Consider the following 25,533-nt stretch of genomic DNA (forward strand, 5'->3'; position numbering starts at 1 on the left):
ATTGGGGTGGTGTGTTCAGAGAGATGTGCAGTGTTCATTTTCCGTCACACATAGCGTTTTGCATTTTTGCCAAAACGTTCCAGTTTGGTCTCATCTGACCACAGCACCTTCTTTAACATGTTTGCTGTGTCCCCCACATGGCTTGTGGCAAACTGCACATGGGACTTCTTATGCTTTTCTCTTAACAATGGCTTTCTTCTTGCCACTCTTCCATAAAGGCCAACTTTGTGCAGTGCACGACTACTAGTTGTCCCATGGACAGATTCCCCCACCTGAGCTGTAGATCTCTGTAGCTCGTCCTGAGTCACCATGGGTCTCTTGACTGAATTTCTGATCAGCGCTCTCCTTGTTCGGCCTGTGAATTTAGGTGGACAGCCTTGTCTTGGTAGGTTTACAGTTGTGCCATACCCCTTCCATTTCTGAATGATCGCTTGAACAGTGCTCCGTGGGATGTTCAAAGCTTTGGAAACCTTTTTGTAGCCTAAGCCTGCTTTAAATTTCTCAATAACTTTATCCCTGACCTGTCTGGTGTGTTCTTTGGACTTCATGGCTTTACTGCTCCCAATATTCTCTTAGACAACCTCTGAGGCCGTCACAGAGAAGCTGTATTTGTACTGACATTAGATTACACACAGGTGCACTCTATTTAGTCATTAGCACTCATCAGGCAATGTCTACGGGCAACTGACTGCACTCAGACCAAAAGGGGCCGAATAATTACGCACACCCCACTTTGCAGTTATTTATTTGTAAAAAATGTTTATAATCATGTATCATTTTTGTTTCACTTCTCACGTGTACACCACTTTGTATTAATCTTTCATGTGGAATTCCAATAAAATTGATTCATGTTTGTTGCAGTTATGTGACAAAATGTGGAAAATTTCAAGGGGGCCGAATACTTTTGCAAGCCACTGTATAGGATGAGTTTGAAATAATACTGGTCAAAATCCTTGTGATATAAAAGATGCCAGTTTGTCATGGTGATCTGCTTCCAGGTCTGTGCATATTTACAACCTTCGGCTATTATATAGGTGTGCAGATGGAAAATGAGATGCTAATATAAATGAACGACACGTGTGTTCAATTTTTCCCCAATTATGAAAAAAATGATTGAAAATGCTGAAAAAATTGCTTTGGTCTATAAATCAAGAAATGTACAATCTGTCCAACACCATTAGATTTCCTGAGAAATTGATCAGAATTTTCTGCTAAAGCCGATTGAAAAATATAAAAAAAAATATAAAAAGGACATTTTATCACATTTATCGAGTGGAAAAAAAATACATCTATTTTTCTATACAATCGATAATTTTTATCATAAAAAATGAAGTAATTTAACGATTTATTATATAGCATGGCTACTTTTATACTAATCTATTTTGGGGATAGATAATTAGCTTACCGGTATGCTTCTTGGGCTGTAGAAGGAAACTAAAACAGAGGGAACTCATGCAAACACAGAATCGAACCTGGGGCTGCAGCACTGCAAGGCGGGAATGTCCCCACCTCCCTTCAGACCCCCCCCCCCCCAAAAAAAAAATCTAACTATATTGTCCTCAATAGAATTATTATATTTGTCCCTTTATGGTCAGCTCTAGTACAAGTATCTTGTGAGGTAGAAAAATAAGAAGACTTTACATCCACACAAATCATTACATGAGGTTTTTTTTTACAATACACACTTCACCTCTTCACATTTTGGTACTGTAAACAATATTCTTTTGCATGTCTGTAATCTACTCCTTAGCAACTGTTTGTTTTTCTCTTTAATGAGCTTCACGGATTTGAAGAGATGACTGAAGTTACTCATAAAGGCTTGACTTTTTCATGTTTGAAGTAAAACGGTCTGCTTCAGTTCCTAGCCTTAAAACAACCCTTTTCAGACAAAGCAAGGATCTTAGCAATTACAGTATTTTACACAGCTATAGTGGGTGTATTTAATTTGGTTTTGCTTGGCAATTAAATAACTTTTAATGTGGTCCCAAGGTGAAAATAAACGGATGAGATAAACAATTATATTTATCCTTATGTATCCCGGCTTTTTTTTTTTATATTTAAACATTTACAGTGTAGGCTGAATGTTTTACGGCCTCTAATCAGTGGCAGCCTATTAAGTGTCCTAGAGTTAGAAAAAGGTCAATAGTTCATGTATTCTACCTCTCCCTGGCCTCAGAAGTTGTATTATGCCTGGAGAACTTTTATAGCTGTACTTTGCTTATCAGTGATGATTACTACTATATTCCGACAAGGTACCAAAAGGACAGAAGCTGTCACTTACATGCTTAGAAATTAACTTAAAGGGATACTGTAGGGGGTCGGGGGAAATTGAGTTGAAGTTACCCAGGGCTTCTTATGGTCCCCCACAGACATCCTGTGCCCGCGCAGCCACTCCCCAATGCTCCGGCCCCGCCTCTGGTTCACTTCTGGAATGTCAGACTTTAAAGTCTGAAAACCACTGCGCCTGCGTTGCCGTGTCCTCACTTCCCCTGATGTCACCAGGAGCGTACTGTGCAGGCCCAGTATGGTCTGTGCCTGCGCCGTGCGCACCTGGTGACATCAGGGGAAGTGAGGACACGGCAACGCAGGCGCAGTGGTTATCAGACTTTAAAGTCTGACATTCCAGAAGTGAACCAGAGGCGGGGCCGGAGCATTGGGGAGTGGCTGCGCGGGCACAGGATGTCTGTGGGGGACCATTAGAAGCCCCGAGTAACTTCAATTCATTTCCCCCAGACCCCCCTACAGTATCCCTTTAACTCTTTCAAGCAGCAAAATAAAACAAGAAAAACAGCCTGGTTATTAATATTTTTTCTACTGTGCATACACGTTTATCTTATCATGTCACATATTGCCTCGGGTACACCTTAAGGAAGGTTCGGTCCACTTTTTGACTAATTTATTTTCTGCAATTTCATCAAATGAGTTCAATTACTCCAGAAGGACATCAATTCTTGTTATAATGGTGGCAGCTTTCGTTTAGAGTAGCAATGAGATTATTATGTAGTTGGCTATGTTTTGAGAATTCTTTGTTTGTCTGCCATACCTCTGGAGGGAGAGCGGTTATGTTAGCTGATAAGTGGTGATAACCTGTGATTGGGTGATCCACTTTTCCTTCCAGAAGGGCTCTTCCAATCAGAATTTGTTTAAAGTTACCTCATATCCCTCTCCAATCTGCCTAGTGGCAAAGGGTTTATAACTTTGGAGCAGCTTTTTTACACTCCCTTACCACATTTATTATTTATTTATTCAAATTTACTTATATCTCAGGCTTGTACTCACACTAAAGTGGGAGGACAGTGCTGGGTAATGTCTCCCTCGGAAATGTGACGATCACGATGGGTGGATTTTATGGTGGTAGCTTATGGTGATTGCTTGAGTCACGTAACCAAGACCTTGGTGTGAAGTATAGGGTTGGTCAATATTGGTTGATTATATTCTTGTTTATGCTTATATTTTGTAAACGTCCAATAAATGGCATTTAGATTGGTATCCGATCTTTTGGGCGAGATAGATCTGCAAGACATCCCCCATGGGTATGTAGTTTTAGAAGGGAATGTTTACGTTAGGGGACATAGTTTGAGAGCAACCTACCTGCCCCAGTGCAAGAGCATGCACATTACCACCACCACCAAGTTAAATGAGCAAAAGAGACTTTTCCAGATCCCTTAACACACAGTGGCCTACCCTCTCCTTGGGGACAGCTTGTACTCCAAGCTAGTTTGCAACTGGAGTAGAGGGCCTAATTCAAGAAACATCCTGCCAGCAAGTAAAATCCAGCAATGAATAAGTTTAACGTATTTCATAAGAAATTTTTTGAGTTAGTTTTTGCAAGAGAAGTCTCATGAAAAAAAAAACGACCTTAAAGTTTTCTCATGTGCGTCAATGGTGGTGAATCATGATCTAAATGTGCAACTATACCTACATGAGCATAACTCAAAAACAAAAGAGAAGAGTCAGTAACCAACTTCCATGTATCAAGCCCATAGTGGAAACAGGTTGCATGGCATTTAGCTAAAGTGATTTATGTGACTCAGACTGCCAGGATGGCCACTGTAAGTGGAGTAGTGCTATTGTGTGAAAAAAGAATGAAATAAATAAAGGCATCTACCAATAGGTAGATGACAGTGGTGGACATGTTCCTCTTGTTACCTGCAGAGTTATTAGATTCATGCTACAATGTTACCATCTTTTGAGCCGCAGCAAATTGTAGGAACTTTTGGACTGGAGGAACCACATTAGAACAAGGTAAAAGAGCTCTTAAACCTCTTGATGTAAACTGCAAAAGGTTAATCATATTCTTAGCGTTAATCCCTCTACCTCAATTAAACACTCGCAAAGAATGATTTGCCAACAATGCGAGATTAGGTGCAGAAGAGTCTGATAAGCCTGCTGTGTTTGTCTGCCTGTAAGATGAGATTTTCATTTAAAGAAAACTTCTCTTGCTGCTGAATGCACTAATGCAGGGGTTTCCCAAGCTTTTTCTTTCTTCTGCGATTGAATGCTGGGAATACATCGATTATGCCGCTGGATTGATTCCCGCTCGTCCCCGAAGTGCAGCATGGCTTTCCCCTCATGCTGTGACCCCTCCAGCCCCCCAAAAGGGCCCCAAGCGGGCCCGGGGAGGCCCGCTTAGTATTTCTGCAGGGGGGCCCGGTGGGACCTTGTTACGCCCCTGACCACTTGGTGCCGATGACTAACCTGGGGGTCTCATGTGGTCCGAGGACTCCTTCACTGTTCTCCCTGGCTACTCCATTCTCCCATGGTTACTTCAGGCTGATTCATCCAGATGTGCTCTTCTCTCCATGCATGCGTTCCCCAGTTGTGCTCTGGCGGCCGAGAGTGTTCTGTGCAGTACAGGAATTCCCATTCCTGCTGCGTCCCGCTGCCTATCGGCTCATTAGCATGCACAGAGCCTCTGTGTATGCTAATGAGCCGACAGGCAGCGGGACCCAGCAGTAAAGGGAATCCTGAGAGACAAGCCGGATGGTAGGTGTGTCTAATCATGGTATATAAGCAGTAGACAGTACACTCTACAGGTTTGGCCTGCACAGTTAGCTGTGAAGCTATGCTGGAGATCTCTGTTTTTTGTTTTTCTTGATGTTTCACTTTACGTATCGACACTGGTAGCACCTTGCACTTTTATATTTGCCCCGATGAAGCCCCTCCTTTAAAGGGGTGAAACAAGTCGGGTTATGGTGGGGTAATGTGTGTATAGTATGTAGTTGTTATCAGTTTGGGGAAAAGGGGTAGACCATATTGCTGATTAGAGCCAAATAAAGGCTATGCATGTTTTTCAGGGATTCCTAATTACCCTCCCCAGAATAGTACTGAGATATTTGCAGAGACAGGCATTTTAAATCAAGTCTATCAAAAGTTAGGTTTTAATATGGTTTAGATAGGTAAAATCGTGTTTGCTATGCTAATTTAATTCAGGTGTGTGAAATGGTTTAACCTTTTCGGGACCACCGGCATTAGATCCTACGCCGCACTTGTGGCTGTTCTAGCCTGATGCGGCGTAGGATCTACGCCGGCCCGCAGTTTCCGCTCCCGACGCGATCGTGCGCACCCGGAGGGGGAGATTAAGCTGTCATATGACAGCCGACATCTCCCCCGAGTGATCAGCAGCCATCGCGTATGGCTGCTGATCACGTGATCACTACGATCGCCGTCGGATCGTAGTGATCCCTTTGACAGCTGCGGCGGCAGGGGGGAAAAGAAGAGGATCCACTCACCTCCCTGCCGTTCCAACGACGATCGGCACCCCCCTCCGCTCTGGCCGGCATCTCCGCTCCATCTGACGTCAGCGTTGGGTCCCGGCTTGATGACGTCATCAAGCCGCGACCCGGAACTGAACTTCAGACAGAACGGAGATGCCGGCCGGAGAAGAGGGTCCCGTGCGGCTCATCGCTGGAGCCTGGAAGGTAAGTGAAGGCTGCTGGCAGAAGGGGGGGCCCAGGCCACCATGGGGGGAAACAAAAGCAGCCAGCCACACACGGGATCCGGCCGCCTGACCCCCCCAAACGCGCGCACCCCCTTCCCGCGCAAAATGCCTGGTCCTTAAGGGGGGGTAGGTGGCTGGTCCCGAAAAGGTTAATTTAACCAGCTTTTAGAGAATCGAGGCGGGGTGAAATTTCAGGTGTTGGTGAAGTTTGTAAGATTTACTTCCTGGCCTAAAACAATTCATTAAAACTTAACTTCCTAACTGGGAAAGAAAGTAATGAAAAGAGCTAAGGGGGGATGCTGCAATATTTGAATTATATTCCTTTTATTTTTATAAATTGCATCATTCAAGAAATTTAGTTCACCCATCCTTAATTCTTTACGGATTTCCTAATTGCTTTAAAGGCAGAACAATCTTCTCAGTGAAATTTTCTTTACCCCAGGGGGAGATCAGAACAATCTAGCCGCTTTATCTTTTAAAGTATATAATGCAAGTAATTTTCTCTTCATTGATTTAAGTTTACAACATTTGGCAGATCCTACATGGAAAATGCTTTCACAAAACAACAAAATCAATGGGAATAGATACAGATAAATATACTCTGGGAGGCTTGACAAATTTATTCCGTCATGGGGATCATACCTTAACAAAATACTTTGGGCAAAGCACAGGCTATTAAACGAAGCTTAGAATGCAATATGCCTGCACTCTATAATTGTTTATCTATCCTCAGCAACCATATACTGATGGACTAAACTATCTGCCTTATCCTCCTAGGCGTTACGGACGCCGGAGGGTTTGCAGCCGACAGTCCCCCATTAGAATTTTAAGTGATCGTGTAGTTGTAATATGTTCAGCTAGCAATAGGCTAGCTAGCAATGGTGGCCGGCATCCCCCTGATTACTTCTGATCCCCCCGATCGCTGCATTACCCCCTCTGGATCCAGCGATCGGCGCAGCCGCCCTGCACATCTCCGGTCCTCTCTATGGGGAGGATCGAACATGACGTCATGCACAGACCCGATCCTCCCCATAGAGAAGACCGGAGATGTGCAGGGCGGCTGCACCATCGCTGGATCCGGGGGGGGGGGGGGTAATGTATTTAGCGGCGATCGGGGGGATCAGAAGTAATCATATGGATGCCGGCCACCATTGCTAGCTAGCCTAGTGCTAGCTGAACATATTACAACTACACGATCACTTAAAATTCCAATGGGGGACTCCTGGGGACAGCCGGCGGTATGCCTGACAAAGTGTCGGACATACCGCTAAGGAGGTTAAAGGACACCCAAGGTAAATGTAAACTGATGAGATAAACAATTGTATCTATTCTCCTTCTCCTAAAAATGACTTTTTTTTTTTAGATAGCTCATGGTTTTATTTTATATTTAAAGTAAACCAAAGATAATTAAAAGATGTGATACTTACCCAAGGCTTCTTCCAGCCCCATAAGCACTTCTGAGTCCCTCCAGCAGTTTGTCGTTCAGTTGCAATCCGTTAACTGGCTCAGTCACGTCAGTCGAGGTCTTCTGCGCATGCTTATCAGTGGCTCAATGCATTTGATCCGTTAGTTAGGCTAAAAGTAGGTGGTAGGCTTTTGCGCGGATCAGCCTATCTGCCACTATATATACAGTGAATAAAGAGGTATACACACAATTTCAAGAACTTGCAACCACCATAGGCCCCAAATCCAATTTTCGATTCTGATTTTCCCTGGATGCTATCTAAAGAAAAATGCAGAAAAAACGCAGCATGCAGTGCCGATTAAAAATCGAAAATTGGAATCGCATATAGTGTGCAAGAGGCCTTAAATTGTACCCGAGTACAATGCCAAGCATACTAGGCTGTGTTTCTTTTTGTGCCTGAAAGAGTTAAACTTCAGGCATGCAAGTGACAGTTCCTCTCTTGCTGGACCCTTGTTAGATTATAGCATAACTCTCATTAATAAGGAATTATATCCATAAAACTTTTTCCTGCAGAGAACAGCTTTTCACTTCAGGGAATACATAAAAAAGATCCGAATGGAAATGAATCATAGGCAAAAAACATGTAAACAATCGAGGGCAAAATGCTCTTTGCGATGTCTAACCAAAGAAATAGGGTAACTTATAACTGTGTTCCTTATAATGACCTTTAAAGACTTAGAAGGTGACATAAGAAAGTCTGCAGATGGCACAGAAATGATCAAAAGAAAAGAAATCAGATTATCAGAAGAACAAATCTTGATGTTTTGTGTGACCCAATTTTTCTTGAATAAGTATTAGGAACCGCAATGAATAAACACAATAGTCATTACCGTGCCTGAATAAACAATATCTGGAGACAGTTGGGCTGATTTCTTAAAACTGGGACAATTTTATTTATTTTTATGTAATTTTATCCACAGCAACCAATGAGATTCCAAGAATTCCTTTTACTAGCACAGGACCGAAAATTGCAAAGAATGGCTTTCTAACTCCTGCAGTCTTCATTCGTTAATCTTTACGGCATCTCTGTTATTTGACAGTTATGTCATTGTTTCCTACTACTGCTGAAACCAGGATAGAGTCTGTAGTCAGCACTGAACTCAGATAGCTTCCCTCAAGGAAATGACAGCCAACGTTTAGGGGAGAGTCACCCTCGTAAAGTAGGAATATAGATAAAGTAGTATGACCACATATTTTACCAATGTACGGCCTCTTTTACACGAGCAGCTGAAGGCAGTGAATTCAGCGTCTGTCAGCTGCTCCCGTCCACCTGCAGGGCACTTGCTATCGCTTGACATGGGCGATGCACAGGCCCCCCTCCCCCCATGAAGTTGCATCTGAGCATGGGAGAGAGGCGTCCCCCGCTATCTGTCCAGTTTGCAGTGGCACTATTACTGGCCTGAGGAAATGGGCGGGACCCACAAAACGCATTGCCTGTGCAAACAAAAATCTTTTTGTAGTTTAATCCTGGTTAGTGTAATTGGAGCGGTAAACCACCTCTTATTTTCTTATTTTATTGTGCTTTTAAAGCGGGATTTGCAACATAAAAATCAAATTTCAACAGCTACTGGGGTCTGAGTGTATCCTTCTAATATTATAAATGGGAAAGTTCGGATGTTTGGACGTTTGGATGTTTGTTACTCGATCACGCAAAAATGGCTGAACGGATTTGAATGAAATTTGGCACACATAGTACATTACCTGGAATAACATATAGGATACTTTTTATCCCCATAACCAAAAAGTGGGCGGAGACAAATACACATTTCACTGGGAAATTGTAAACAGCAGCCATTCCTACACTTTGCACAGATTGTCACAGGGTGACTGGGATTAATATTCAAAAAAGTGGGTGGAGCTTACAAAAGCCAATCAAAGTTCACCTATTGATTTTCAAGGGGAATATGTAATAGCTGCCATTCTTTCTCTGTTAATGGCACAAGCCTCAAACCTGGTACAGTACATTGGGTGAATGGGGTTCAAATTCAGAAAAGAGGGTGGAGCCACAAAAAGCCAATCAGCTTTGTTTCATTTCAATGCAAATTATTGATTCCAAAGACCGCAAAGCTCACAAACTAGGTCATTAGGTAACTGAGTAAAATTGTGTGTTAAGGTTAGAAAAAGTGGGTGCAGCCAACACTGGTAAAATGCATACCTGGGCAATGCCGGGTCATCAGTGGGCAGAAACAAATACAAATTTCACTGGGAAAATGTAAACTGCAGCCATTCGTACACTGTTAATAGTAGGGTTCTCAAACTTTGCACAGTTGGTCACTGGGTGACTGGAATTAATATTCAAAAAAGTGGGTGGAGTCTACAAAAGCCAATCAAAATTCGCTTATTGATTTTAAAGGGTAATATTTCATTGCTGCCATTCTTGCATTGTTAATGGCACAAGCCTCAAACCTGATACAGTTGGTCACTGGGTGACTGAAATTAATATTCAAAAAAGTGGGTGGAGCCTACAAAAGCCAATTAAAATTCACCTATGGCTTTTCAAGGGGAATATTTCATTGCTGACATTCTTGCACTGTTAATGACACAAGCCTCAAACCTGGTACAGTTGGTCATTGGGTGGGGTGACTGGGGTTCGAATTCAGAAAAGGGGGTGGGGCCTCAGACAGCTAATTAGATTTGTTTCATTTCAATGCAAATTATTGGTGCCAGAGACCGCAAAGCTAACAAACTTGGTCATTATGCAATTGTGTGTTAGGGTTAGAAAAGGTGGGCGCAGCCAACACCAGCCAAATACATACCCAGGCAATGCCGGGTCATCATTGGGAGGAGAAAAAAAAACTAATTTCACTGGGAAAATGTAAACTGCAGCCATTCTTACACTTGTAATGTTAGTGTTCTCAAACTTTGCACAGTTGGTCACTGGGTGACTGGGATAAATATTCAGAAAAGTGGGTGGAGCCTAAAAAAGCCAATCAAAATTCACCTATTGCTTTTCAAAGGGAATATTTAATTGCTGCCATTCTTGCACTGTTAATGGCACAAGCCTCAAACCTGGTACAGATGGTCATTGGGTAACTGGGGTTCAAATTCAGAAAAGGGGGTGGAGCCACAACCAATCCGATTTGTTTCATTTCAATGCAAATTATTGATGCCAAAGACCACAAAGCTCACAAACTAGGTCATTGAGTAAAGGCTGCCATACACTGGTCGATTGCCACGAGATCGACCAGCAGATAGATCCCTCTGTGATCGAATCTGATCAAAGAGGGATCTATTGCCTACCTACACTGCAAACAGATTTTGAATCGAGTTCACTATGAAACCGATTCACAATCTGTGGAGCTGCCGCTGCTGTCGCCAACGCCCCCTGCATACATTACCTGATCCGGCTGGCGCGAGTCCAGCGGTCTCCGCTGTCTCTTCTCCGCTCTGGGCTCCAGCTTCACTTTAATTCCTAAACAGTAGAGGGAGCTCTACTGTTTAATCTTCATAGGGAAGGAGTCAGAAGATGCGGAAGTCGGCACTACTGGCAACTGTGTTTATTTTCAATAGGTGGTAACACAGCAGACAGTTCATGTGAAACAAAGATTGCACATACCGTGGTGTTGGAGGCTGTGAGCTGGTGGTGGGTGCTGGGCACAGAATAGCCTTACGGCCATTTCGCGCTGTCAATGCGCTTCTCCGTAGAAGCGCATTGACAGTGCAAAACGGCCGTAAGGCTATTCTGTGCCCACTTCCGCATCTTCTGACTCCTTCCCTACCAACTTGTATTTACTAAGCCATAGAACGCTGGCTATGTGGAAAGAGGCTGCGTATCCTGCCAATATCCCTCTCTATGCAGAGTGAACTGTAGTGCCGACCTCCCCTCTTTCCTCCTCCTTACTTCAACACTACTGTTTAAACTTCCCCCGACAGGAAGTGAAACCAGCCGGAGCCCAGCGCGGAGAAGGGACAGCGGGGACACAGCCCGGCAGAACAGGTAATGTATTGCCGCTAGCGTCGGTTGTCGGACATTCGAACGCCACTATCGACGCACTCCCGACCTGCCGGCAATCGAGCGAAATCTTTTGCGTGGACAGATTGACGGGAACGATCGATTTCGGACGGGAATCGATAGTTTGGTCAGCGTTTGCGCAAAGATTTCACAGCAGATTCGATCACAGTGATGGAATCTGCTGTATATCGGCGGGAAATCGTGTAAGTGTATGGGCCCCTTAATTGAGTGTTAGGGTTAGAAAAGTGGGCAGAGCCAACACCTGCTAAATACATACCCGGGCAACGCTGGGTCATCAGCTAGTTAAGTAATAAAAATGCTAATCCTGCATTCAAAACGTTCAAAACTTTTTGTGCTGTTATGGTTTGATTGCCATTGCCAAACAGTTGCATGCTGGGGGGTCTTTTTATCTATAATATATTCCTACTCTTCCCTTTATTTCCCCCTCCTTCTAATGACATAAGACAGTGCACTTCCTAGTATAGACCTCAGTGAGAGCATCTGAAGACTCTGAGAGCAGGGTGGGTAACGAATACACAATTAGCAAGAGGAGAAAAAAAGAGTGAGGGAGGAAATTATGTCAGGAGGTCAAAGGTAACCAAGATGGAAACTGTCTAGAATAGGATTCTCTGCTTTTTCTTTATAAAATTCACAGGCATCATAACGTGGACAGTGCAATACATCTGGTATGTAAGTAGAACTAGTATTTATCTACTTATATATGTGTTTTTTATTTCTAGGTTAGCAGGGATGTCACTTGTTCTTTAACAAAGTTTTAATTATCCTGGCTGCCTCTTCACCCTTCCTTATCTGAGCATGGTGGTTGCCATGCCTAGACGAGACATGAGATGGTTTTTCGCTACCAAGTAACGTAGCTGCGAGTCAAACATAATACATGTGGTGTTACAAAATGCTGCCGTTTGGCAAGCGTGTAATTGCAGTCAAATGGTGCTTATGACTGGCAGCCAGGAAACAGAACCATCCCACAAACGAGTAATTCAGTCACCCCTGGAAAACAGGCCATTGGCTAGATTCGTATGGGCGTCAACAAACAGGCACTCTCCTGATGTTTGCTGTGCAGACAGGGCCTAACTACAAATCATGGGCAACCCAGCAAAACTTAATGGGGCCACTCAATGTTCACACCCTTTCCCTTGGTTACCCCTGGTAACCCTTACAGCCTTTACTCTAGCCTAACCAAAAGCATTACTAAGGGGAGCTGGAGATGCATTGTTATAATTGCAACACTTCTTTCTAATATTTCATGCTTCTGATAAAAACAAAATATTGACAATATTGACTTTGGCAATTTTGACATGTATTTATCATTCAATACTTAGCACAATCAATAGAAATAACAAATATAGGAGAACACTATACAGTGTAGAAATACTGACATGACAAGACAGCTGCAAGAGAACTATTGAAGAAGTGATGCTGTTGACCAGAGCAACCAATCAGAATACTTGTTTTTGTTATTCTAATCAATTTAAAATCTAATGTTTCATTGGTAGCACTAAGCAAATGCTTCTCTTAAAGTGAACCTCCAGATTAAAAATGGACTCAGCAGCAGGCCTGGTGTTTCTTTAACTGTTTCACAGATTCAGAACTTTTTTTCTCTTATACAAGCCTCATTTTTAGCTGCACAGAAAAAAACTGCCCGGGCATTTTTCCCCTAATGCTGTGCAAAGCATGATGGGATTTCTGATGTTGTTGTTCTCGTTCTGCTGTTTTGGTGCATTTTTTTTTTTACATTTTGAATTTGACATTTGAAGCCTAGGGTGTGCAGCTGGGAGGGGTAATCAGGACACAGGACAGTTGGACAGTTGGAACTGTGTCTCCTGCTCCCTGTCACCTCCTTTCAACCAAAAATATGGCTGCCCCCAAGACAAAGATGGCAGCCCCCATGAATCACAAACATTTGCCTGTTCTTTTAAAACAGGGTGAGTAAGAGATTATATTATCTATTCTAATTAACATAACTAATGTAACTTGATGACAGTATGTTTGTTTGGGCTGAAGTTCCCCTTTAACATTTGCTTTTATTTTTTAGACATTTTATTCTCTTTAGGCTGTAATCGGTTTATATAAAAACTGTACAACAACAGAGCTGTATTTCCAATAGCCACTGAAAGGAAACATTCCTAAAGCGAAAATAAAATTCTGGAGGAACAAGAATTGACAGAAAACTCACGTTAATGTCTAGTATGGATAAGTGGAACATTCTTTTAAAGGTGGCCATACACTGATAGATTTGCAGCAGATTAGAATATCAGATAGATTTCTGTCAGATGTCTGTCAGGTCGAATCTTACAGGAATCTATCTGATGTGTGCCACAAAGTAGGAACAGACTTCCAATAGATTTTCCATGCAGTCAGATAGATCAAATCGATCGAAATCGGCCGCAAATCAATCGTGAATTGATTTGCAATTAATCAATTCGATCGATCGGACGCTGAAATCGACCAGCGTATGGACCCCTTTACAAGCAACTCTTCACTTCCACAGAAAGCTGTGCAAGTGACTGGAAACCAATAGTTGCTTAGGAGCTAGCCTGCAGCTTTCATAATTACGCTACTGCCACCTAATTACTAGCAGCTTTAATTAGCAATTGCAATTTTTAATTCTGGAGTGAGGTGAGATTTTCATGGTAGAAGAATTTCCAACTAATTCTAAAGATAGTCACACACTAGAAAATTGCTACCTAAAATGGACCTGAACTCTTGCACAGGATAGAAGGAAAATGTAGAGAAATGCACTCTGTGTGCATTTAGAGAGCTTAGTCCGTCTAATTCACCCTCACATGTGACAAATCACAACTGTAATTTGATCTCTCAGCTGTGTCAGTTGGCAACCTTGGCAGAGAAGCTTATTTGTAAACATAGGAAGTAGACCCTATGACTGCTTCCATGAAAGCAGGAGGTAGACACACTTCATATTTATTGCAGGATTTGCAGGGGCAAACGCAGGATTTTTAAGGGGGGGGATTGCTGAAAGGTCCAGAAGCACTTATGTCCTCAAGTGCTTCCGAATACAGGTGGCTCCATACTGCCCATGCACAAAAGTGCACTGGCGTATTACGGGGCTGCCTGTCTTTGGAAGTACTCAAGGACACAAGTGTTTCTGAGGGCTTCTGGAAGCAGCAAATTTGAACGGGGTACAGCGCTGGAACAACTTCCCGAGAGAGGAACGGGAGATAGACTTAGTTTGGACAATTCAGTGGAATATACAGTATAGTAGGTGGCGCGCTGGATATAATACAGAAATTCTGTGTTTTTAAATAAAAACGTTTTATTGTAAACAATGTTTCAACCAATAACTTGTATACTTCATGCATATGCTCAACCTCAAACATACAAACATACATCCATACATAGAGCTTGCTGGTTCCCTCTTAAAAGATATATACGCATATAAAGACCACCAAAGTAATTGCTGTTGGCAATAAATGGGGGTCATGCAAAAAATGGGTAAAAAAATATGAATATACGTAGGATAAAATTTCATAAGATATGACAAGGAACTATCACTATATTTAAAGACCTCAATTGCCTCTGGGATAATGGGGAACGCTTAGCAGCGTTATTGGAGATCCCTAAGGGTATTTCACCCTAAATGTATAAAGTCCTCCTTCAATAAGCAACTTTATATATGCAGTTTTACAAGCAGATCTCACCGCTCCCCACGGTCTCACTTGTCCAGAAGGTGCAAAGGGTCCTCAGCTGAAGTCTCCTCTATAAGTCCAAAGGATCCCTCTTAGTGCACGGATTCCGTACAATCACTCAGAGAGCAGTGTCGCAGCAGCGGTTAGCTGCTTTCTACAGGCGTTTAGGTCGAGCTGACTCAAACAGGCAACTTCCGGTTCTCCGATCTCTCAGGGAGAGATGTCACTTCCTAGTGCATTTCACCTGACCACTGTGGTTACTTCCTTGCGCTCCACTGCTTACAACTTCCTCCGTTGCACCACGATTTGCAGGGTATTAAAAACAAAGGCATGAACCACTCTGTAGTTAATTGGGGCGCCCCTATAACAATACAGATAGCAGTTTGATTAACATGTTTCGACGGCACGGCCGTCTTCATCAGAATCTAAAGGTCGGATTGGAAGTCGCCATCTTTATAAGGAAGTGTTTAGTGCATAGCTCCTCCTCCTCATTATACATTAAAGTGAAACTTTTTCTGACATCTCCATGCTACTCCGGGCTTCAAAATATGACACATCCTTACTGATTAGAGTCTCCTTCAAGCAGGAAAGTTCTCTATATTAAGAAACTTCAGGTTATAAAAACTGTTTCTTTTTCTGTAAAAATTTTCTCTAAAATTTCCCTATAATTGCGGGGAGACCAGCAGCTCTTTGGGGAACCAGAAAGCTCGACAACCAATCACAGGAGTATTTTACTAATTCATAAATCCAAATAATTCCATTTCATCATTTAACCCCCCCGGTATCAGAGTATCCAAGTTAAAAATCCACTTACTCTCCTGCCTAGACATTTTCGCTAAATAGTCCCCTCCCCTTATATCTCGATGTACCACCTCTAGGCCGAAATATACCACATCCCATGTACTACACTTGTGAAATTCTCTAAAATGTTTGGACAACGGGTGTCCCTCCCAACCCTTTCCAATATTGTTTAAATGTTCACCTATCCTGCTAGACAATGTCCTATAATTTCAGACTCCTCGAGAAATTGCTGATTAAAGAGACAAAAAATCAGTGGGAAGTAGCTACTTTAGACCAGTACCTATTGTGGGAGGTCTCACCTGTTGGTTTAACAATTTATAAACAATTGGCAGCAGATCTATCAACACCAACGGTGCAGGAAGAATGGGATAAGATGTTCCACGAATTCTCCATGCAAGTAGTTTCCTTCATCAGGGACACCAGAAGGAGCCAGTGTTTTGGTTTGAATAAAGAAATTAGAAGTATGAAAGGTGATATGGAACCATTCAGTGGAGTTCCGGAATATCAAAATTTAGAGAAAAATATTTATAACAGATTAGAGAATCTTGAAAAAGAAATTATAGTTAAAAAGAAAAAGAAATTTATAAGAGACTCCATTCCCATACAAACACTGGTTCCACAGGTGGCCCCTGAGGTTGACAGTAAAATGGAGTGTGAATGGAGTATACATGATCAATCGTTTGAGACGGTGGATGTAACAGGGATTTGTGATGTGAATGAGATAGGGGAAGGAGATAGTACAATGAATACAGATCAGGAAGAAATTGAGACAAATTGGGGGGACCTAAGAGGTGCTGAGGGTGGTGGATCATTTGAGCAGGTGGGGGTGGTGGGGGAGGTAGCTGAGGAGGAGTCGTCGTTTATCGATGATATCTCCAGCACCCAGGATCCTTCAAGCGCGCCCTGGGTGGATCATGCTCAACAAATAAAAGAAGATTGGAGCAGACTCATAAATGGGAACAGTAAGGACCATGAAAATAATCATCTTGATGTAGTTGTGAGGAGGAAGGAGTTCAAAAAGAGTTTTAACACACATAAGATGTCAACTAGAGGTAAAACATTAAATGGTGGAAGCTTTAATATCCCAACTCAAAACAGATATTCCCCCCTGGTGGATTTACCAGAGAAATCTCGAGATAGACCCAGATCAATGTCTAGACAGGTCCCCAAAGACCCGAAAAAGGCCCTAAATATAATCTTTGACCAAAAGGTCCCTGTAAAGGACCCTGTAAGAAAGACTCTTGGGAATGGATCCAAACGTAACCCTGCCAATAAGAATAGTGGTACTATTAATCAATATTTTTTACCACAGGACCAGAGGACAGGAAAGCCAACAGACAGGAGGAAGAGGGGGGTTAGAGGGGGGAGGGGGGGGGGAAGAAGAAGACACTAATTGCCAACAATATTGAAAAAATTGAAAAAACTGATATAGAAAGAGTTATTTACAATTTAAGTGGGGTAGAATTAAATGAAGCGGAAAAAAGAGTGCTAGAGAAGGGCTTAAAATTTGCCCCCACCTCAAAATTAAACAAATTTGAAACCTACATTGACATCAAAAAATATATGAGAAAATTGTGTTTGAAGAAATATTTTCATAAAAATCCGATGGTCCCGAAACAAGTTGCCTCAGTTTTTCAGCATACAAATCTAAAAAATCCGTCTAAATTTAATCCCATAAATGAGACGAGTAAGGAGATGTATGTTTTTGAACATAATGTTGTGAAGGATTTGAGGAGAATCAAACCATTACCTATGTCCCTGAACAATCTATCTCGAGAGGAATTTAGAGCTATTAATAATCTTCAGCAAAATAAAAATATTATCATACGCCCGGCAGATAAGGGGGGAGGGATAGTGGTTCAAACGGAAGGTGAATACAATAAAGAGGCTCTTCGCCTCCTCAGTGATGTTAACACATATAGACGCCTAAAGAATGATCCTGGTAAACAATTTGGAGAGGAGTTAGAACAATTACTAAAAGATGCCTATAGAGAAGGAATCCTTAGTAAAAAGGAATTTGAATTTGTGAGCATGCCCCACCCAAGGACTGCAATATTTTATCATCTGCCTAAGCTGCACAAGAGTTTGGCAGATCCTCCAGGGAGGCCAATTATTTCTGGAGTGGGGTCACTTACATCTAATCTCTCTAGGTATGTTGACACCTTTCTTCAGAGGTATGTGAGATCCACTCCGGCCTTCCTGGAGGACACGAGGCATGTATTGAATATTTTGGATGGGGTAGTGTGGGAAGATAATTGGCTTCTAGCTACTCTTGATGTGGCCTCATTGTACACTGCAATACAGCATGATGAAGGTTTAAAGGCTATAAGCCATTTTTTAAATTTGAATCCCACCATGAGAGATGAACAAAAAACCTTCATCTTAAAGGCATAGAATTTATTTTGACTCATAACCACTTCAGACATGGAGAGGATTTTTACCTCCAGACGAGCGGGACAGCTATGGGGACGAGGTTCGCGCCGGGGTATGCCAACCTCTTTATGGCCCATTGGGAGGATTCCCATGTATATGGATGTGAGGGCCCCGGCGCGGACCTTGTTCTCTGGAAAAGATTTATTGATGATGTCCTGCTCGTCTGGAGGGGGTCTGAAGAATCCCTTAGAACATTTTTAGTTGGAATAAACTGTAACACTGTGAACCTGAAATTTACGTCTGAGGTTAGTTGTAGTGAGATAAATTTCCTGGATGTCAATATATATGTGGAGAATGGGAGGATAAAAACTCGTACTTACACTAAACCTACAGATGTGAACAGTTATATTTTAACCACTAGTTGCCATTTTCCCCCATGGCTGAATACCATCCCTAAGGGCCAATTTATACGCCTCAAAAGAAATTGTACAGAAAATGATGAATACCAGAAGGAGGTTAAAACACTCTCGGGAAAATTTGGGGAAAAGGGTTATACTAAAACCATTATTGAGACAGCTAAAAGGGAGGTGGAAGATATAGATAGGAGAGATTTGCTTATTAAGAAAATTAAGGAAGATCATCATGAACACTCACTAAGGTTGAGTCTGAGGTATGGACCACGTAGTGGAGTGGTACGGAAAATTATCTCGAAACATTGGGCGACCCTTAGGCAGGATAAATTTCTGAATGAAATTTTGCCCACAAATCCCATAGTCACCTATAGAAGGTCCAGCAGTATAGGACTTAAACTAGCAATGGCGGTCAGTGATTATACATATGCCCCGAAGATGAGGGGGGGTGGAGGGTTTGTAAAATGTGGGAGGTGCATCAATTGTAAGAAAACTAGGGGCTATAAAAAGATAACAGAAGTGGGAGAGGGAGTTGAAAAGTTTAAGATTAGGGACTTAATCACGTGTGATACAAAAGGAGTGATTTATTGTCTAATATGCCCATGTGGCAAAAAGTACATTGGCCGTTCTAAAAGGACATTGTCTAGCAGGATAGGTGAACATTTAAACAATATTGGAAAGGGTTGGGAGGGACACCCGTTGTCCAAACATTTTAGAGAATTTCACAAGTGTAGTACATGGGATGTGGTATATTTCGGCCTAGAGGTGGTACATCGAGATATAAGGGGAGGGGACTATTTAGCGAAAATGTCTAGGCAGGAGAGTAAGTGGATTTTTAACTTGGATACTCTGATACCGGGGGGGTTAAATGATGAAATGGAATTATTTGGATTTATGAATTAGTAAAATACTCCTGTGATTGGTTGTCGAGCTTTCTGGTTCCCCAAAGAGCTGCTGGTCTCCCCGCAATTATAGGGAAATTTTAGAGAAAATTTTTACAGAAAAAGAAACAGTTTTTATAACCTGAAGTTTCTTAATATAGAGAACTTTCCTGATTGAAGGAGACTCTAATCAGTAAGGATGTGTCATATTTTGAAGCCCGGAGTAGCATGGAGATGTCAGAAAAAGTTTCACTTTAATGTATAATGAGGAGGAGAAGCTATGCACTGAACACTTCCTTATAAAGATGGCGACTTCCAATCCGACCTTTAGATTCTGATGAAGACGGCCGTGCCGTCGAAACATGTTAATCAAACTGCTATCTGTATTGTTATAGGGGCGCCCCAATTAACTACAGAGTGGTTCATGCCTTTGTTTTTAATACCCTGCAAATCGTGGTGCAACGGAGGAAGTTGTAAGCAGTGGAGCGCAAGGAAGTAACCACAGTGGTCAGGTGAAACGCACTAGGAAGTGACATCTCTCCCTGAGAGATCGGAGAACCGGAAGTTGCCTGTTTGAGTCGGCTTGACCTAAACGCCTGTAGAAAGCAGCTAACCGCTGCTGCGACGCTGCTCTCTGAGTGATTGTACGGAATCCGTGCACTAAGAGGGATCCTTTGGACTTATAGAGGAGACTTCAGCTGAGGACCCTTTGCACCTTCTGGACAAGTGAGACCGTAGGGGAGCGGTGAGATCTGCTTGTAAAACTGCATATATAAAGTTGCTTATTGAAGGAGGACTTTATACATTTAGGGTGAAATACCCTTAGGGATCTCCAATAACGCTGCTAAGCGTTCCCCATTATCCCAGAGGCAATTGAGGTCTATAAATATAGTGATAGTTCCTTGTCATATCTTATGAAATTTTATCCTACGTATATTCATATTTTTTTACCCATTTTTTGCATGACCCCCATTTATTGCCAACAGCAATTACTTTGGTGGTCTTTATATGCGTATATATCTTTTAAGAGGGAACCAGCAAGCTCTATGTATGGATGTATGTTTGTATGTTTGAGGTTGAGCATATGCATGAAGTATACAAGTTATTGGTTGAAACATTGTTTACAATAAAACGTTTTTATTTAAAAACACAGAATTTCTGTATTATATCCAGCGCGCCACCTACTATACTGTATATTGTGTCCTTTCCCTAGGTGGGGGAGGGGATAACCCCACCTTGGTGGTTGCAGCAGGAGGCAGCAGTTTCTTTTTTATTTTTATTTGATAAGACATTTTTCTTTCCTGACTTATACACGAATTTGCAGCGCCCTCCAGTGTGTTTTTTTAATTCAGTGGAATATGCCACATAGTGTCACATAGCGCAAGCGATACCCATATGATGCAGGGATATATGCATCTGCGGAAGATGGCCGTGCTATATAAATACTAAATAATAATATTTTGCCTCACCAGGATTGCACTTTTATTTAGCTTTCCTGTATGACAAGAAGACACAGCCAGCCAGCACTAGGGGAAGAGGGAAACAAAGGTGAATGAGGGAGGGCTGGTGCACACCAAGAGGGCTTCTGAGCGTTTTTCAAATCAACAGTGATTTAAAAAGCGCTTGGCTAATGTTACCCTATGACAGTGTTCTCACAGCAGCGTTGTGACTTTTTCAAAATCGCACGTATACTGCATGTAGCATGTTTTTGAGCGATTCATTAAAAAAAATCGCTTCAAAAAATCACACTCACAAATTGCTAACGATTGCTATTGTCATTTTGGCGTTGCACTAGCCCAGAGAGAGGAGTGGAGAAATTGAGCCTGAGATGGAGCAGAGAACTTATCTGTATTGCAGTCCCACATCAGACAGGTTACTTGCCTGTAATCGGACTCCTGTCCCTGCCAGTCTCCCACACAAGTCAGAAAGAAGCCCTCCTGGAGTCTAGGGACTGTCAAAAACTTTTCAACTTGTTTAACACCTTATCCACACATGCAGTCATTATAACAATGGAGAGAGACCAGACAGATGTTTGCCCACTGACCCTGAGTCCAGGCAAGCTCTGCATCATGCTGTGCATATTTACCAGCTTGCCTGCCCTCTAATTGCATCATGTCTGACACTTCTGTGCTGTGGAGAGTCCAGGACTCCAGAATCAACATTCTCTCTCTGCAGGCTGCATCTTATTGAGGGGGAAGCTCGGCTGCCTCTCTCATTCTATTAGCTGGAGAGAGGCACCAGAAGTAAGAAGGGAGGGAGAATGAGGCTGTTTATATCATGCAGGCTTCCCTGGCTGAATACACAGCTCAGTGCAGGGGGGGTGTTCCAGACACCCGGAATAGCCCCCTCGTTCGCCAGTGATTTGTATCAGCTGTAACAAAGAAATGTTTTTCTTTAAAGGTTATTACGCTGTAGCTTATCTTTTAGAGAAATCTGATCACAGGGGGGTCCAGGCCTTCCATACAGAGCATACAGATGATTTTCAATAGATTTCAGCATGAAATTTATTGAATAAGAATAGTTTGAAAAGCAGCATTGTACAGTCCGATATTATGCAACAATATGAGTCATTGATTGACAGCTGCTCCTCCCCCAATCGATCAAGATTTTTTGTCCTGTCCAATCGATAGCTTAGATTGACTTTCGTAGAGATCTAGCTAAATTTTGATCAATTGGACATATGGCGACACATTTCTTACAGATTCGCATCTTCCGGGAATCAAACTGCAAAATCGATAAGTGTGTGGCTACCTTCAGAGTCAAAGACTGTGAAATAAGAATGGCTACCCGCTCACAAAAGGACAGTGACAGAAATTAGCTGAGTATAAATAAGTATCATTCCAAATGTGAAGTTATGATCACCTGAAACATGATATACATATTAGTGTTTGTATGCAATTTAAATCAATTTACAGTTAGTTTTTTAACATTTCAGTCACAAAACCTCAAACCCTTATACTTTTACTTATGTAAACTGATTTGCAAAACTACAGATTTTGGAGATATAAATTTCAGTTATGGAAACCTTTGAGCTTTAATAGGAAATCTCTGTTGCAGGAAGACCACACTCTGAGATAGGACACTGCTTCCCTAGATGAAATGAAGTAAAGAATACAAAACATTCAAAGGATTCCTCAGTCTCTTACAAATGTCAGAGCGAAGAAACAGCATTGGCTCTGCTAGATGGAAGTGAACTGCTAGGGTGCCTAGGGTGATCTATTTAACATCTCGGTGATTCAGGGCCTTTTTTAGCAAAGATATTCCAGCCACTGGCCTGGAGCACCATTTGCTGACTGGGGTGCCACTTCACTTGTTACTACCAACGATCAATGATGATGGGAAAGCAGATCAGTCCAAAAGATTGAGAAGCAAGATACACATCAGGCATCCACTAACAGTTTGGCCATATGTGGTCTATGGCAATTAGGATCATGTGCTTTATTTAGTACAATAATCAATAAAAGAGAGGCGGAAAACATGTCGTAATTTTGAATAAAAATGTTTCCAATAAAAACTGTTCTTGAAATAGACCCACAGTGTCTTCAAGCTATAGGGTAAGTGCACCGCTCACTCCTTTTCAAGCAGTTTTTAGTGTATTTTAATATTGTTGGTGCCTCAGTTTTATTGATTATTGTATTATTATTCTTTTCTACAGAGAGCGACTTCTTAACCCAAGTGAGGTCAGGTTTGTTCTCCCCACCAGCTTCTACAGTGGTTGCCTTTGAGTGAAACCATGTTTTTTGTGTATATCCCCATTAAATACAGTATATGCTGATTATATTGATACACTAACATAATACACTATATTGGGCTCCGGTTATCTTCTATGGTTGATTTATTCAGGTTTAACATCAGCCTTTATATGTGTTTGAATAGTATTTAATTTGGGTCTGCATTGTATTTAATAACAACCACCCACTGAAACTTAAACAATCAGCAAAGTACTTCAAGTATAGGATAAAAGGACATGATGTCTTTAGAAAGACAATCAAGCTACGCTGGTCAAAATCAGGTATAATGCAGGCTTAAAATGCCCCATAAGACCCCATTCAAAATTAATTGACTGTATTCATTCTCCATCCAAAATGATTTAAGTGTGCATGTCAGACACGCAGACATCAAACCAACAAACGTTGATTCCGGTGATTCCTTTAATGACTAACTGTACATGGTTTATTGCAAGCTTTCGAAACGTTACGTTTCTTCTTCAGGCCTTTATGTGTGTTTGAATGGCATTTAATTTGGGTTTGCATTGTATTTAATGACAACCACCCACTGAAACTTAAACAATCAGCAAAGTACTTGCAGCATAGGATAAAAGGACATCATGTACGGTTAGTCTTTAACCTTTTCGGGACCGGCCGCCTACCCCCCTTAAGGACCAAGGCTTTTGCGCGGGAGGGGGGTGCGCGCGTTTGGGGGGGTCAGGCGGCCGGATCCCGTGTGTGGCTGGCTGGATTGGTGTCCCCCCATGGTGGCCTGTGCCCCCCCCCCCCCTTCTGCCAGCAGCCTTCACTTACCTTCCAGGCTCCAACGATGAGCCGCACGGGACCCTCTTCTCCGGCCGGCATCTCCGTTCTGTCTGACGATCAGTTCCGGGTCGCGGCTTGATGATGTCATCAAGCCGGGACACGGCGCTGACGTCAGATGGAGCGGAGATGCCGGCCAAAGCGGAGAGGGGTTCCGATCGTCGCGGGAACGGCAGGGAGGTAAGTGGATCCTCTTCTTTTCCCCCCCTGCTGCCGCAGCTGTCAAACTGATCACTACGATCCGACGGCGATCGTAATGATCACGTGATCAGCAGCCATACGTGATGGCTTCTGATCACTCGGGGGAGATGTCGGCTGTCATATGACAGCTTAATCTCCCCCTCCGGGTGCGCACGATCGCGTCGGGAGCGGAAATTGCAGGCCGGCGTAGATTCTACGCCGCATCAGGCTAGAACAGCCACAAGTGCGGCGTAGAATCTAATGCACGCGGTCCCGAAAAGGTTAAAGGTATCACCAGAATCAACGTTTGTTGGTTTGATGTCTGCATTTCTCCTTCTCGACTAACACTGGGCCACACTTCACTTGCTTCACCATGTCAGACACAAAATACAAGTGACTGAGTACATTTGCATGTATTATGTACCAACTGCGCTAGATTCATTCACCTGGCTATGAAAAATGTGTTGGTAATATTCATGGACAAATATGCAAAAAGTTTCAGATGATCAGAACTACCGTAAAACATCAAATATAAAGTTGGAATAGAGGAGATAGTTTCATACTCAAAGATGACTTTAATTCTAAAGGTGGCCACTGATAATACAATTTGCACAGTGACCATTTATAAACAATTTTTCACATGAATGATCCAAAATAATAGTTTGGGACTACCAACGGAAAAAAATCTCCTAACCAATCCGATCAGATTAATGAAATCAATGCGGTTTTCGGGTTCAATCCTGTCAATCTGATTGGATTGGTTAGGAGGCTTTTGTCCCTTAGTGGTCCCAAACAATCATTTCCAATCATTCATGCGAAGAATCGTTAATAAATGATCGTTTGGCAAATCATATGCTTAGTGACTGACTACCTTTAGAAAGAAAGTCAGCTTCAGTGAACACCTTAATACTCCCAGCCAAGAATATGCCTTGCTGACACTCTAGTGCTACTTTTGGCCCACCATGGCAGAGAACTTAGAAAGTAAGGGGGGGAAATCATGCTGGTAGATCTCTGTATAAATAAAAAATTCAATACTTACAGCAACTATGAAGAAATCCAGCCAGCACCATGCATTAGTGAAGTACTTCTTAAAGCCATAGGCCACCCATTTCAGAAGCATTTCCAGGACAAAGACATAAGTGAACACTTTATCTGCATACTCCAGGATGATCTTGACTACTTTTTTCTGGTCAATGTAAATATCTTCGAATGCCTAGGAAACGAAACAGCTTTCAAGCAGGTACTCAAGGCACAAGAGCACTGCAACCCATACTTAGTGTAAATTATGAACTTCTGTTGCCATGGCAACAAAGACCGGCTTCACTTATTTCTCCCA

General features: G+C 42.3%; 1 protein-coding gene across 1 annotated transcript in view; it reads right to left on the minus strand.

Moving 5' to 3' along the window:
* LOC137518281 (sodium channel protein type 5 subunit alpha-like) overlaps positions 1–25,533 on the minus strand; it is a 455,983-nt gene that overhangs the window by 111,082 nt on the left and 319,368 nt on the right. The window contains exon 19 of the mRNA XM_068235926.1: positions 25,237–25,410. Coding sequence (XP_068092027.1) covers positions 25,237–25,410 — 174 coding nt within the window. The remainder of the gene's footprint in view (positions 1–25,236; positions 25,411–25,533) is intronic.

Source organism: Hyperolius riggenbachi, chromosome 5 (genome assembly GCF_040937935.1).
Source record: "Hyperolius riggenbachi isolate aHypRig1 chromosome 5, aHypRig1.pri, whole genome shotgun sequence".
Taxonomy (NCBI): domain Eukaryota; kingdom Metazoa; phylum Chordata; class Amphibia; order Anura; family Hyperoliidae; genus Hyperolius; species Hyperolius riggenbachi.